We start from the raw sequence: 14,790 nt of genomic DNA, 5'->3' as shown, positions 1-14,790 counted from the left end.
TGGTCAGGAGAGGTTTTGGAAAGGTTTGCAGATGGTGGGCGAGGAGCCGGTCAGTGCTGTGCCGTGCTGTGCCGTACTGTGCTGTGCCATGTGGGCTGGCGCTGGGCCGGCCAGCTCTGCTGAGTGCCTTTAGCGCGAGGGAGCACCACTGGTGTGGGTGACTGAACAAGAAGAAAAGATGGGAAATGAGTCTGAGGAAAGAAGAAGGTGGTTGAGGAGTTCTGGGGGAGACGGTGCTGTGTTTTGGGGTCCTGCTGGGCAGGGTTGCCCCCCTGCATCCCCCTCTCTCCTATGGCAAACCCAATTCCCACCTCAGAGAGGTTCACTGTTCTCAGCCCACGTGGCCAAGCTCAGGATACTGCTTGGGGATGTCACACTGGCAAGAACATGTGCTTCGAAAGAAGCTAGATGAACTGGTGTTGTATCTGTCAGTGTCGGCGAGTCGCTGGCGTTTGTGGCTGTTAGGAGCATTGATTTAGATTAAGTATCTCCTTGGTTTTGCTTTATTATACTGATATAATTGGAGTCCCGATATTCTTTGGCTCAGGGCGACGTTGGGCCCAGGACAAAAGCCTTGCTTGTATTCATCTTCATGAAGTGAATGGGTTTCACTGGATGGAATCAGGCAGCTCATCTCGCCCCCTTTTCCTTAGTAGGTTAGTGATGAGGCAGGAGCATCCCAGGCGGCTGGGAGGACAGTACCTCCTTCTGCAGGACTCCAAGGTGCTGGCTTTCAGCAGCAGGCAGCTGCCTGCCCGTCGTCTGGGAGGAGGCATGTGTCCCCTCTGTGTCCTGCGTGGGCAGCTGACGGGCGGCAGGGAGGGTGGCTGGCTGGGGGGAGCGGAGGTAGCTGGGGTGCCGGCTGCTGGCCTGTCCCACATAGCTGGGATGTTTCTGCGGGGCCATGCTGTCCCCAGTCCCAGCTGCGAGCCCTTGGGAGATGCATCCTCAAAGCCCTGTAGGGTGAGCCCTGGTAAAGCACAGCTAGGGCTCTTCTGGTGGCGATTTTCTTGATGCCTGAGCAAAACCTCATCGTCCTGGGTGCCAAAGTTTGGTGACGTGCGATACAGTGGGAGGGAGCAGGAGCCACTGCCTTGTCCCCTCTGCTGACATGCTGGTGCCCCCTCTCCAGCAGTACCCACCCCTCGGCCCCACCAGCTGTGCCCCCAGGATGGGTGAGGCCATGGCCCTGCAGCTGCTCCCAGCCCTGCATTTTGCTGGGCAGCCCTTGCACGTTCCTGGGGTGGGGGGAAGAGGAGTGTGCCCCTCCTCCCCCAGCGCAGCTGATATGGGAACCTCATTTTAAACCCCTTGCCCTCCTTTGGAAACCTGAGAGGGGTGTATGGGCAGCAGCTGCTGGCGCTGCAGGTCACGAGGGGATGGCTTGGGGGGGGGGCGCGCATGTGGAGGGGCAGCTGGTGTCCCCGTCCCCACATTGCCTGCTGCCCTGGGATGAGCCCAGGCCGCGTGCCAGGAGGGGCCATGCAGGGTGGCACCCCAGGGGGGTCCATCTCCCCCAGCAGCCCCCCTGGCTGGACGTGTGATACTCCCTTTCCGGCTGTAGCTTGTTGGCACAGTCTTGCGTGATGCTGCCCGGCAGCTGTCACCTCTGTCCTGGGGTGGCCAGGCTGCACAGGTCCTCAGTTGCCTCCAGGAGGTGGCCTCATGGTCTGGGGGGTCAGCTCTGCTGGGACCTGCTCTTCTCCTGGTTTTATTTACTCTGTCCTGTGCCCTTTCGGTCAATGGTACCAAAATCAAAGCAGAATGCGGGGGGTGTTAGTGTGGCTCTGCTGCCATGGAGGGGATGCACACCCGCGGGTTTGAATGTGGGAGCCTGGGGTTTGGTGGTGCCTGAGCCGTGAGCACCAGTGGTGTGGGGAGGGGAAGGTCTCGGTCTCGGGGCTGGGCTCTGCCCTCTGCACATGTTGAAGCTTTTTCCTCCTCCCAGCTCAGGGACGTGCCATGAAGCTCTTACCGGCAAGAGGATGGGGCAGCAAGGGGCCAGGACGTGGGCAAAGGTGGGACGGGGACCTCAATCCAGCATCCTCTCCTCACAGCTGCATCTTGTCCCCTGCTGTTCAGTCACTGTCCCCGATGGACATCCCTGGGGCTGGGGAACTTTCCGCTTCCCCCAGCAAGCGTTGAGAGGGAAGGGGGGAGGCTTTGAAATCCACTCCTGTAAATAAGCCTTTTCTTTCGCGTTGCCCGTCAGTGCCGTGCGAGCCCCGTGGAACTGGAAAGGGTCCCCATGAAAAGGCTGCGGAGTGTGTTTCAGGCAGATAAGTCCGTGCCTTTGAAGTGTGGCAGGCGGGCAAAAGCGCCCTCCTCTTGTAGCTGCTGCCAGCCGCTGCGAATTAATCACAGCCCTGTACAGATAAGAGTACAAAGCCTGGCTGAGCACTTCTCCTGCCTGGAGGAGGGGTCTGCGGGGGACCGCTTGGGACCCGGGATCGGGGCTTGAGAGCCTGGAGGGGGGGAGATGGAGGGCTGGGGTGGGAGAGCCCCGCGGCGGCACTGGCTGCAGGGCGAAGAGCCCCCTCTTCCCAGTGGTGGGCTTGGGGGTGTCCCCTGCGGTGAGGCTGGCTCTCCTGGGGACTCTCCGCATGTGCCCTCAAGCACATGGTTTTGGTTCCGCAGGGAGCCAGTGGCCCACCCCAGCACATCCCGGACCCCAGCCAGACCCCTGCCGGCATGTGTTAAATCCGAAAGCAGCTTTGGCATGTCTGCAGCTGCCTTCCCTCTCCGGCTGTGCTTCCTCCCTCTCCTCCTGGCATCGTGGCCCGGGCTGAGCTGTAAAGCCCTGTCCTCCGCCGCTGTCCTTCTCCGGACCTGCTGCCAGTGCTGGGTGATCGCCAGGTGCTGCTGCCCTTCGTTCCTCTCATCGCCTTTTTTTCTGGAAGGCGGCCCTGCGGAGATCCTCCTCCCCGCCTTGTGCCCATTGCTGGTGGCGGCGGGGATGCTGGGGGGTGTCCCCTTGGCGGGTTTGGTGAGCAGCAGTCGGGCAGTGGCTGTGGCGGTGGGGAGGTGCCTCCTCACCTGGACAAGCCTGGAGAGTGTCTTGCCCAGGGGAGCAAGTGTGCTGCAGCGGAAGGAGCCATCCCTCCTCTGGTGTGTTGCCTCTGCCCTCTTGGTGCTTTCGCTTCCCCTTGCCTTTCACATGGGTTTCAGGTCCCACCCCTATCTTGCACAGCTCCTCGGGGCAGCGGCTCTTTGCTCGCGCTGCTGTGGTGGGGCCTGGGCCCGGCAGAAGCTTCTGGGTGCCCCAGCGTCATGGTTGGCAAAGGAGAGCTGAGCTTTGGAGAGCGCATCAGGCTCCAGGCAGCAGCAGGACCGGCTGGTGCTGTTGTCTGCCCGTGACCCTGCACCAACTGCCTGCTTTTTAGCCTCCTCCAAAACCTGTATGGGGTGGAAGCTCCCTTCTCCAGCCAAGAGAAGACCATCCCCAGGCACCCTCTTTGGGCTTCCTGGAGGGGGACTTTGCCTCTGGCCAGCTGGGGCATGCTGTGCAGGGTCACTCATTGCCCCGGGGTGCCCGGGGGTAGAGGCGTTGCACGCTGTCCTTTCTCTCATTGCTGTCCTTTCCCTCATCGCCCCTTTGCCGGGGCTCTGCATGGCTGGCCTGGGAGGCGAGGGGCCGCTTGGTAAGGTGGGACGCCTTGGCAGCTCCTGGCCTTGCGCTCCTCCACCAGCCCGCTCGGCTTCTGGGGGCCAGGTCTTCCATCCTTCCATCTTCAGAGTGTGGTTGTGCTGGGTGCTCCTTCAGGGGGGCTCCTGGCTTGAGCGCGGAGGGCGTGCTGTGGGTTTCTGGCAGAGCAACCTCTGGGCTTACCTTGAGATGATTCACCCCGGCAGGGAGCTTGTCATTTCTTGCCTCTGGTCTCTTCTGTTTACTTAACAAGGCAGCAGAGCTGACCCTCGCTCCTGCCCCTTCGCCTGGGCATGGCCGCAGGGTCCAGCCACCCCCGGGGCTCCTGGCAGCCCTGGCAGGAGGCAGCGCTGCTGAGCCCCTGCCTGGAGCCAGCCCCAGGCAGGTGAGAGTGAGGGCAGGAATCCTGAGCGAGAAATTAGTGTGAGTAATTATTAGTATTGGGTAATTATATCAGCGTCAGGATGAGGAGAAAGGTTAATAGGTTTATTTATTTATTTATTTTCGGTAAATGTCTTTTCCCCCGGGTGGGAAGGCAGGCAGGGTGGGCAGGAAGGAGCGTGTTTCCGAGGGGGGCTGCTCTGATTAAACCGCATCCTCTTCCCCTTCCCCCCAGCTACCCCATGGGTGCGGGGAGATGGGGAAGCAGTCCCTCCCGGTGTCTGTAGAAGGTGGGAGGCACCTTGCACATCCCGTGTGCTGCTCTGCTGCATTATGGTCCAGACAGCCTGTCCCCTTCCTGCCAGCCAGGACGGGTAGGTTCCCGCCAGGCTAATCCCACTGGAAGGGCCCTAATGCTGGGTTCTCCCCTGTGCCCACACGGCAGCAGGCACTGTGGACAGCTGGGTCCTCCTGCCGTGGGATGATACTGGTGTCTGTCTGCTGGTGATCTCCTCGTGCTGGGGAGGAGTGGCAGGATGAGCTTGCCTACCACGAGCTAACTCAGAAACTCCCTCCGTGCCTTGCTCTTTTGCCAAGCAGAAAACAACTTGATTGTTAGGTCTTCCAAATTTCATTTTCCTGAATCCCAAACCTGCCTGTAGAGCATCCTTAGCAGGAGGGGAGGTACCAGAGAGGAGGGTTCCTGTGTGTGCATGCCTGGGGTGGCCCCGTGCCCCCCCCCAGAGCTCCCTGACGTGTGGCAGGTTAGGCTTCAGCCCCGTTTGACTACCAAGAGTATTTTTAGGTTCTTCCTGGAGCCTCAAATTAACTGGAAGTGCTTCACGTCTGTTGTTTTTTTTTTAATACGTCTCTTTCTCTTTCCCAGCACTGCGCAGTGCAATAATGTAATGGGGAAATTACCCCGCTAGTTAAAAATTACTGCCAGCGCGACATCCAGCCATAGATCTATTTTAGAACCAGGGTAAAACTATATCGATTCTTCTGTGCCGCAACTGCAGCCCATAAAAGGGTTGGAAAGGTGCGTTTGTCACGTTGCTGTGGCGAGGAGGGAGATGGTGCCTTACTGGGGAGGGGAGAAGCTCCCCATTACCCTCCTCCGAAGAGCTGGCTTGGACAGGACTTTATAGAGGAGAAGCTGAGTGCCAGGTGGGGAGTGATCTGAGAAGGGGATACAGGGAAGCAAGGTTAGGCTCTGGGGTACCACTGGGCAAGGGGTACTGCAGGGCACGGCGTGCCATGTGCCCCTGTACCACAGGTGTCTGGGGCTCGACCTCCTCTGATGCTTGGAGTAGGAGCAAACGTGGTCCCAGACTGGGACAGAAAGACTATCCCCCCAAAAAAGGGTGAGCAGAGGCTTTAGGCCAGGCTTTCAGCATCTCTGGGTTCCCCAGCACACAGTGGTACCTGGAGCGGGGGTGACGGGGAGCAGGATCTGTGGAGGGGTCTGGCAAAGGATGCTGAGGAGGAGGGTGAGTACCAGGACCAGTTTGGGTTATGGTGAAAGCTCTTCAATCCTGCAGCGGGGTGTACAGGGGAGGTTTTGGCTGTGCTGTGGGCTCCCGAGAGTTAGTCTAGCCCTGCAAGCCCAGTCGCCAAGTTCCCTGGGGAGAAGGCGGCCCCTTTGCTCACTGCTGTGCAGGACTTGTCGCTCTCTGGTTGCTCAGGGGTCTCTTTCTTAATTAAATACATTTGTTTTGTAAAACTGCCTAAAAATAATCCGGGGCTGGTGCATGCGGGAGGCTGGCGGTGAATCAAAGGCGCCGCTCTAATTAAACGGGCCCCGGTTTGTTTGTGAGCCGCATACATTTCCATGCTAATCAGCTGCACACCGGGATCCTGCTTTCCTGGCCCGTATCCTCCTGATTGGGGACTATGCAAATGCTGGCAGCGATTTATTGCAGGGGGGGGATGAGGTGGCCGGGACGCTGGGGCAGCTGCCATGGCGGGGCACAAGGGCTTGGGCATGGCTGTGTCAGGCTGTGGGAGTGGGCACAATGATCAGGGCAGAGCTGTGGGACACATTCTAGGGGGTGCTTCAGAGTAGCAGGTTGGCTCCTGTGCTGTGGGGGGATGCTCAGTCTAGTGGATGGGGGTGCTGGGTGGGCTCCTTGCATGTGCTGGCATCAGCATGGAGCTGATCCCAGGCAGTATTTGCTGTCTTGCTGGCCACGCTGCTTCTCTGCCTGCTGGTGGGTGTTCTGAAGAATGGGCTGCTGGTGTGGCTCCCATCCCATCCCATCCCATGGTAGCAGACCATCCCCTCTGAGCCATATCTCTGGCACTGAGGCTGCCCTGTGTTGGGGGACAGCCTGAATCTGGGGGTTTCGCAAGTGTGGCATTAGCAGGAAGCATCTCTCGCTCACGGAGGTGGCAATCAGGTTATGGCAAGTAGCACAGCTGAGTTTAGCCCCTGCTTGGCAGGTGCCTCCCACCCTGTGGTGCCTCCTGATGTGGTTATCGCTGGTACAGCCAGAAACTGGTGTACTTAAGAAGAGCTTTAACATAGTTGTGAGCCGTAGGGGGATTAAAGCCTTTGCCACGTTCCTGCTCAGGGAACAAAGGCTCTTTCTGAACCTCTGTTGACCCCCAGCTTCCTTGAGACCCTCTTGACTTCCCCGGTCATGAGCCCAAGTGTTTCCTGTGATGGATGGGGAGATGCAAGCCCTGCCTGTGTGTGTCGCAGCATCCTGCCCAGCGGAGCTTGGTGCGGTGTGTCATGCAAGCTGTTTTTGGTACTGCTGCGGTGAGATGGGGTTTGCTGCAAGCTGGGGGCTCGTCTGTGCCATGCTGCAAGCTGGAGGGGCTTCGGAGCAGGGAAGCAGGGCAGCACGCCGGGGGGTGCAGCGCGAGAACCACAGATGTGGCTTCCCTCCCTGCGGAGAGGTGAATGCCATCAGCATAAACATGGTGCAAATGCAACAGACACATGCAATAAAGGGAAGAAAAGATTGCAGTTTGGTCTTCTGGAAAAGGGGGTCAGGATGTTTGCAGAGCAGCTGCTACTTTGCTGTGCTGCAGTGGCCGCGGCGTGGCCACGCTGGTGTGTGATGGAGGGGCGACATCCCTAACGGGGCCCATTTCCCATCCCGCTCCCTGGGTGGGGGCTGAGGCGCATGTGGGACCCTGCTCACCCCCTGCTGCTCTCCCCACAGATTCTGGTGGACTTGACGGCCGAGAGGAAGCACCAAGCACTGCAGTACGAGAATGTTGTGGCCCATGAGGGCAGCTCCATCCTGCGAGACCTGGTGCTGAGCCCTGACCGCCAGCATATCTATGCCATGACAGAGAAACAGGTAAGGTGAGGGGATGGCAGCCCCTCTGCTCTCCTGACTTGGCAGCCCAGCCTGCAGTCCTGTGCGCTGGGAAGCCTTTCGGGAAGCTCCCTGATGGATCTGCCTTTTGCTTCCTGGGATCAGGGCTGCCTAGGGATGCGTGTCCTGGGGGACCAGTGGCAGCTCCTCCCTGCTGGTCACTGCAGAAACAGTGCTTCAAGGCATTAATTGTTGGCAGAAGCTGCTTGAAATCGCCGTGGTCCCTGGGGACCAGAGCTTCCTGACCTTTCCTTGCTGTGAAGGGCTGGCTGTAAACCTTCTCCCTGTTGTGGCCGTCCCCTCCCAAACAGGGTTTTTGCAGGTTAGCAGAAGCCTCTTGCTCCAAACAGCTTTTTCTCCTCTTGGGGCTGCTTTTGCACCCTGGGACAGAGGGGACATGGGGTTGGTGTGCCCCCAGGTCCTGACATACACCCCTCGAATCCCTGCTTCTCCTCATGCTGAGCCAGCTGGAGGTACAGACCCGATCCAGGTCTGATGTTGCTGCCCTGGCAGCACGGTCAGGACGCACAATAGGAAGTTTTCGTTGGCTTTGTGAGTGTTTGTGTGATCCCTGACCTGTGGGAGAGCTTGTTGGTCTGAGTTCATCCGTCCGTGGGCTGCACTGGAGTGAAGCAGGTTCATGCCATGGTGGTGGCATTTTTTGAATCTAGTGTCAATGGGGACGCACAGCATAGCTGGTGGAGTGATGCAGGACAGCCATGCTGGGACATGGCCTGCCTGTGTCTTGCAGCAGCATCTCTGCTCCTCTGCCCAGCAGAGGTGTGTGTGTGAGTGGGACTGCAGCAGAGCTTGGAGCGTAACAGGTCTCCTGGCTGCTAACCGAGGGGTTTGGGAGGGGGAAGGATGCTGGATCAGGGCTGTGGATTTGTCTAGACAGCCCCACGGGGACAGCAGAGCCCTTTCCCTCCTCATCTCTGGTTTCTGCTCTGCTGCAGGAAACCTATGGCTTTCCAGGCAAGGCAGAAACTGCATTCGGGCTGCTCCGTGCAGCTGTCCTGGGCTGTGGTTCTGTCCCTGGCTGTGTTTCTGTCCCAGGCCTGGCTCAGCTAAGCCCCCCTCTGCAGGGGAGAGGTTGGAGATGTGGATGCTGGGGGTGCAGTTATGCTGACCTGGACTGGGGATCTCCCCCAGGGTCCACCATGGTTGCTGGAAGCCAGCACGTACCTCTGTGTGGTTTGCCTGTGGGGGGGATGTGCTGCCCACCGCCTCGCCACTGCCTGCCTGAAGCAGTGTCAGGGACAAACAAGTGGGAACGCCGCAGGTATCCTCACCAGTGTGCAAACACAGGGGTTGAGGGGTTGGCCAGCTTATCCCAGCCCTGTAGGCACCTTGCTGAGCCCATGGCCTCCTGGGCTGGGAGGAGGGAAGGCACGCTGGGTTTAGCCTTCAGTAGAGAATTTTGCAAACTTTAATTCGTGAATGAGTCCTGCCCCATGGAAGCAATGGGGAAACAGACACAAGCACAGCAGGTGTGGGCAGCTGCTCTGTAGTACCGGCTCCTTGCAGCAGGCGAGCAGGCAGCTCCCTGCACCCCCTTCTCTTCCCCCCTCTTCTCCCCTCTCCTTAATAAAATCCGCTCTCTTCCCTACTACAGCTCGGTGTTATCAGAGTGCTGGTGGAAAGTAATTAAATGAACAGTTGTAACAGAGCTCGAAGGGCTCAAAGAATGAGGGGATTTTAATCAAATCTGGAGGAGCAATTAATAAAGGACTGGTAACCCTGTTGGAGCAGGGCTGTAGCAGCCTTGGGGTACCCGGCCAGTGCTGGGAGTTGGTGTGGGGCTGAGCCGGCACAGCCCACTCCCACAGCCCTTCAAGGATGCAGCGGTGGAAGGAGCTTGGCCGGGGCAAAAGCCTCCCTGGGCTGGAGGTGTTGCCTGCAAACGTGCTGCCTGGGCCCGGAGAGGAGCAGGCGATGGTGGGGGCTCAGCCTGCTCCCTGCTGCTGCCTCCTCTAACGGGCCAGGGGGGGCCTGTGCCGGCTCCATTGCTGCGGGCCTAGGTGTGGGCGCAGCAGGGAGACACACAGCCTGTCCCCTTCACTCCCTGCCTGTTCCCTGCAGGTGACGCGGGTGCCCGTGGAGAGCTGTGAGCAGTACGAGAGCTGCGAGCTGTGCCTGGGTTCCCGGGACCCCCACTGCGGCTGGTGCGTCCTCCACAACATGTAAGTACCGCAGGATCGTCCCTGGGGCTGTGCCAGTGCACCACGGTTGGCAAACTGTCCCTCCCCACTGCCGGTCTCCTTGGGGACATCCCTTCCAGACTTCGGCCCCGCAGTGGTGGGGGATGCAGCGGTCCAAGGGGTCTGTCATCCCTTCCCGCAGTGCCCACGCTGTGCTCATGAGCACTCATGCGTGGGGCGAAGCTGCTGGCGGGGCCCGCTAATCCTGCCCATGGGCTCCCAGGTTCAGCATCCATCCTTGTGCTGATGAGAAAAACTGAACGTAGCCCCCCGCCCCCAGAAGTCCCCAGTGCTGGCACCAAGGGAAAGCAGCGCTCCCGTACAGGCCTTGGGCATCCAGGGTCCTTAGCTGGGCATCGCCTCCGTGCCAAAGGGTCTGTTTGCTGTAGTGTCAGCCCAGAGCCACGCAGGACCCCGGGGGATGCTCCTCCTCACTGTGGTGGTTCTCCCCCTCCAGATGCTCACGCAAGGACCGGTGCGAGCGGGCAGACGAACCCCAGCGCTTCGCCTCCGACCTGCGGCAGTGTGTCCAGCTCACCGTCCAGCCGAAGAACATTTCGGTCACCATGTCGGAGGTCCCGGTAAGTCACCTCTGCTGCCTGCGGACTCCCCCAGCCATTTCCTGACCCTCCAAGGTGACAGCTAGGGAAATGGCAATTAAAAATAACTAACGAATATACAACAAATAGGGAGAAAGGGAAAGAGAGGTCTGAGACAAAACACAACAAAGTGCTGGGCATTGCTGAGGGCTAGCCTATTGATGGAGATAATAAAACCAGTTGATGATTATTCAGAAAAGACATAACCAAGCAATAAATATTTCTCCGTAATACAAACACCGACGTCAGAGATGCCATTCATAGGCCAGCAATCTATCCAGCTCAATAGCCTGTCTCTGGCCTGCAGTAGATATTTTGGGATGAGACTTCAATGTACGGCTCGCTGCTCGCTCTGTGCTAGACGGAAGGGATGATGGACTTTCCCAAAGTATTTTCCTTGCCATTAGCACCGTGGAGAGAATATGAAACAGCATACACTAGCAATAAAACTTTAAAAACTGCCACGTCTGGATATCTGACACTCAGGAGTCCTGAAAGAGTTGTTGGCCGAGGAGTGCTGTGGCCTGCGGATATTTGTAATGATATGACTCTGTAATAAATAAATGAATGTTGAGAAAGGCCCTGCAAACAGAAAAGATGCTTCTTTGTCTGCCCAGATGCAGAAAGGACTGAATGGTCAGAGACTGCCTGGTTTGATGTCAGCATCAGAAAAACTAAAGGAAAAAAACCAGGTGCAGGATACAACTGATAAAGATTTAAGGATGGGAGTATAATTAATGCCAGTCAATGTGGTTTTATGTCAAACAAACCACATTTTGTTCTTTGATGAAATTATGACTTGAATTAGAAGAGGGACTGTGGGGATGTGATGTCTTTAGGCTTCTACAAGGCATTTGACTTGGTACAACACAGTGTTCTGATTAAAAATTAGCATTATACAATATTGATAAAGCACGTGTTAAGTGGATTAAGAACTGGCTCCGTGACAGATTTCAAAAAGTCCTCATCAGAGGGGAGTTGTCACCAGATGGAAATGGTTTGGAAGGCGCTTCTGCAGGGGCTAACATTCATTGGTAATGTGGAGATAAATGCGAGATGGCTGCGGATGGGACCTGCTGGGATGCTGGGACTGAGGGGGTGGTACGGGGTGAGATTTCCTTTAGAGCAGTTGGGTTTGAGCAGGGCTGGTTTAGCAGAGCGATCGGGGTTTGATATTGCCAAGTCTAAAGTTAGACATGGAGAGAGAAGGCAGGCGTTCTCTTGGCATCCTGGAAAGTGCTGCCGTGCTGAGCCCTCGCTGTGGGGCTCTCGATGCTCCTGGGGTGAAGCGGGGAGCTGGGTGGTGTTTTCGCCTCTCGGGTGGTTATCTCCCTGGCCGACAGCAGGATTCTGTGTGGGGGTCTGGTGTGCTCGGCGTGGGGATGCTGTGCTCAGGCTGGAGTCCAGTTTTTAAAGGCAGAGGCTGAAAACCTCCCGTAAACATCATGTAAATGAGTTGAAGGCTGAAGAAAATGCCTTGCAGTGGGAGACTTCCAGAGCTCAATCTGCTTAGCTTATCAAAAAGAAGATTAAGAGGTGACTTGATTACAGAGTATAAGTGCCTTTACAAGGAGCAAATATCAGGGACTAAAGGGCTTTTTAATCTATCAAGGAAAGGCATAACAAGAACTAATGGCTGGAAGCTGTGAAAAATTCAAATTAGAAATAAGGCAAGCGTTTTGTAAAGTGAGAACTGCTGACCCTGGGAATGACTTTGCGAAGGAAGAGGTGGATTCCTCCCCTCCTTGGCTCTGCCGGAACAGATGCCTTTCCACGAAACAACTCTTTAGCGCTGACACCATGCTTGGTCTCTGTAGAGAGGTGAGGCATAGTGGCTTGTGGTATGGCGAGGGCAGAGGACGGGAGGCTGTGAGTCATTCCATCTTTTAACCCACTTAAATCCATGCTCTTTGCTTCAGCCGGGAGATCCATGGATGGAGCTTGCTTGCAAAAGCCTGGAGCAGATCTCTCTACCATGTGTAACATTTCTGACAGAAGTCTTTTTTGCTAGTTTTCTGTGTTGATGCTCTTGCCTCTCCCTGCCCCCCAGCTGGTCCTGCAGGCCTGGAATGTCCCGGACCTCTCGGCGGGAGTCAACTGCTCCTTTGAAGACTTCACCGAGTCTGAAAGCCGCATTGAAGATGGGAAGATCTATTGCAGCTCTCCCTCTGCCAAGGATGTCATCCCCATCACCAGGGGCCGCGGTGAGCTTGCTCCCCGGGGTGGGAAGAAAGCCTGAGACAAATCTTGCCCCACTCGTTGCCCCACAGGCAGATGTGGAGGGGGACAGTCCTCCTGTGACAGCGATCCCTGACCCTCGAGCAGGACCAGAATTGGGTCCTGGGAGGTAGGAGGAGAAAGACATCACGGCTTATGGGGGACTGGTCTTCGGTCTCCTCCAAGCCATGGGCACAGCTAGTTTCTGATGCTGTACTGGTCTGCACACCGGTCCTGGGCATCCTGGCCTCATTCCCACCCATGGACCATTCCTGGGCAGATGTGCTGTAGGTGGCCATGGGCTCTAGGACAATCTGAACTGTTACGATTCTGGTCAGTACCACCAGTACAACTCAAGGCACCTGCCTCCGTGCTGGCAGGTTACAGTTAGATTTAGGGGCTCTGAGCTGTACTTGGGCTCTTCTGGCCTGTTTGGTGGCTGAGTGGGCATGGGTGAGCACCCCTTTTAGTGCCAGGTTTGGGGGATTTTGTTGGTTGGGCTGAATTAACCAGCTGGTTAACTTTAACTGAGCTGGAGGGCAGCTCCCTCCAGCCCATCACATGCCTTGGGCTGAATGCTGGGCCATGCACTCTGTCCTTTCTGATGCCTTTTTCTGCCTGGGTCTTTCTCAGGGGACAAGCGAGTGGTGAAGCTCTACCTGAAATCGAAGGAGACGGGGAAGAAGTTTGCCTCCGTGGATTTTGTTTTCTACAACTGCAGCGTCCATCAGTCGTAAGTGGCCTGGGCTTCACGAGAGATGTTCCGGGAGCAGATTGCTGGGGCAGCGTGAGACTGGGAGAGAGAGATTTCAGTTTTGTGGGTGCTGATGTTGCAAGAGGAAAGGGCAGTCGAGTGTCGTAGTGTTTGCAGTGAAAAACCTCCTCCTTTTGCCCTTGTAAACTGGGACAATGACCAGAGCACCCACAGATGGTTTGGGTGTGTGGGAACATGCAGCATCAGGGCAGAACCTCAATTAAAACCGGGGCTTTGGGTTTGGCAAAGCTTTGGAAGAAAAAGTGAGTTTACTGCATTGCAGGCTATAGCAATCCATGTGACCAAAAATGCCAAGCATCTTGTTATTCCTGGAAACAGTTAATAGGAGTGACTTGGCAATGCAAAAGGAGAAGCCTGTGTTTTCCTGTGATGGTACCTGCTTCCCAGGCTTGCTGGAGAGCGAGCTGGAAAGTTACAGCAACATGAGATGGAACATGCTGCATGTCCTGGGGCGTTTACCCAAGAATTTCCTAACTGGAAGTAATCGTGAATTTGCTTTCTTGTCAGGCTGCTGTGAAATCTACTCCACCTACGGGTTTTTAGGCAGTTTGAGATATGCATATGATAGAATAGAGGAGGTGTGGATTATTGATGTGCTGTCTAAGCAGGGTGTCTAAAGCCTCTAACCACGAGCTCCTGGTGAGGAGCTGCGGACAGTGCACTTGAGCAGCAGGGAGATGGCTCTGCTGTGGGAACATCGGGAGAGATGCTGGGGTGTGTTTGGGCAAAGAATCTGGAGTTCAAGAATGCAAGTGATTTCATTACCCTGCCAGAAACCTCCCATGGTTGGTGTCGCTCCGGCTGATCAGTAATTATAGATAAGCAAATGCAGAGTGATCTCTTTTGGATGGCTTTCTGCAAACTGTCTAGCCTAGCTTGGGGGCTCTGCTGCAGGTTACTTCTCCAAAGCCTGTTCAGATTTTCCACTTTGATCAGGGAAAAGCAGGTGAGATGCAGGAGCTCCAGCTGGGTACCCGCAGTGAGCTCCAAGGGGGATGCGTCGAAGGAGAGCACCTGCAAACCTTGTGCATCGCGAGGATTTCTGTCCCGCCTGCTCTTTGCACAGGGAGTGGGTCTTGGCTCCCAGGAGTGCTGTGCGGGCAAGGGAGGAGAGTTTGCAAACTTGACTTTCTCCCTCACCTTGACTCCCCAGATGAGCTTTGTCTCCCTTCACATCGTGTGGTTTCAATAACATTAGCTCAGCTTTGGCTCAGGCTGGCTGCATGTCATTATTTTGCAAATCGAAAAGCAGATGTGAATTTTATTTTTCTAAATGAAAGAAAGAAGACTTTTAAGTACAAATGGCATCAGATTTGGTCCAGTCAGTGCTCCGGCATTTTGGTCCAGTGGGAAGAGGTGGTGAGGGAATTGGCATTTTATTTTATGTGCCTGACACAGGAGGGGGAAAAAAACCCCACCTCACCCCAAACAAACCTACAACAAAGAGCCCTGACTGATTTATTACTGCGTTGATGTTTAATTTTGGATGCATTATTTAAAAAGGCTAATTATGGATGCATTAATATTTATGGGCTCCGGTTGGAGCTGATAGAAAAGTCCATGTTCTAGGCTGGTGAACATTATTATTTTCTTTATGTCAAGAGTTTTAGGGTTTGGAAGCAGTTTTAACTATGTGACC

General features: G+C 56.1%; 1 protein-coding gene across 1 annotated transcript in view; it reads left to right on the top strand.

The window, feature by feature from the left end:
• Positions 1–14,790, top strand: part of PLXNA1 (plexin A1) — a 121,476-nt gene that overhangs the window by 45,153 nt on the left and 61,533 nt on the right. Inside the window, exons 4-8 of the mRNA XM_055805522.1 lie at positions 7,201–7,341; positions 9,442–9,542; positions 10,018–10,141; positions 12,210–12,363; positions 13,010–13,109. Of these exons, the coding sequence (XP_055661497.1) occupies positions 7,201–7,341; positions 9,442–9,542; positions 10,018–10,141; positions 12,210–12,363; positions 13,010–13,109 (620 nt within the window). The remainder of the gene's footprint in view (positions 1–7,200; positions 7,342–9,441; positions 9,543–10,017; positions 10,142–12,209; positions 12,364–13,009; positions 13,110–14,790) is intronic.

The sequence above is a fragment of the Falco peregrinus genome, chromosome 5 (assembly GCF_023634155.1).
Source record: "Falco peregrinus isolate bFalPer1 chromosome 5, bFalPer1.pri, whole genome shotgun sequence".
NCBI classification, from domain to species: Eukaryota; Metazoa; Chordata; class Aves; order Falconiformes; family Falconidae; genus Falco; species Falco peregrinus.
Note: the sequence above shows the minus strand (reverse complement) of the source record. Positions and strands in the feature narration are given on the sequence as shown.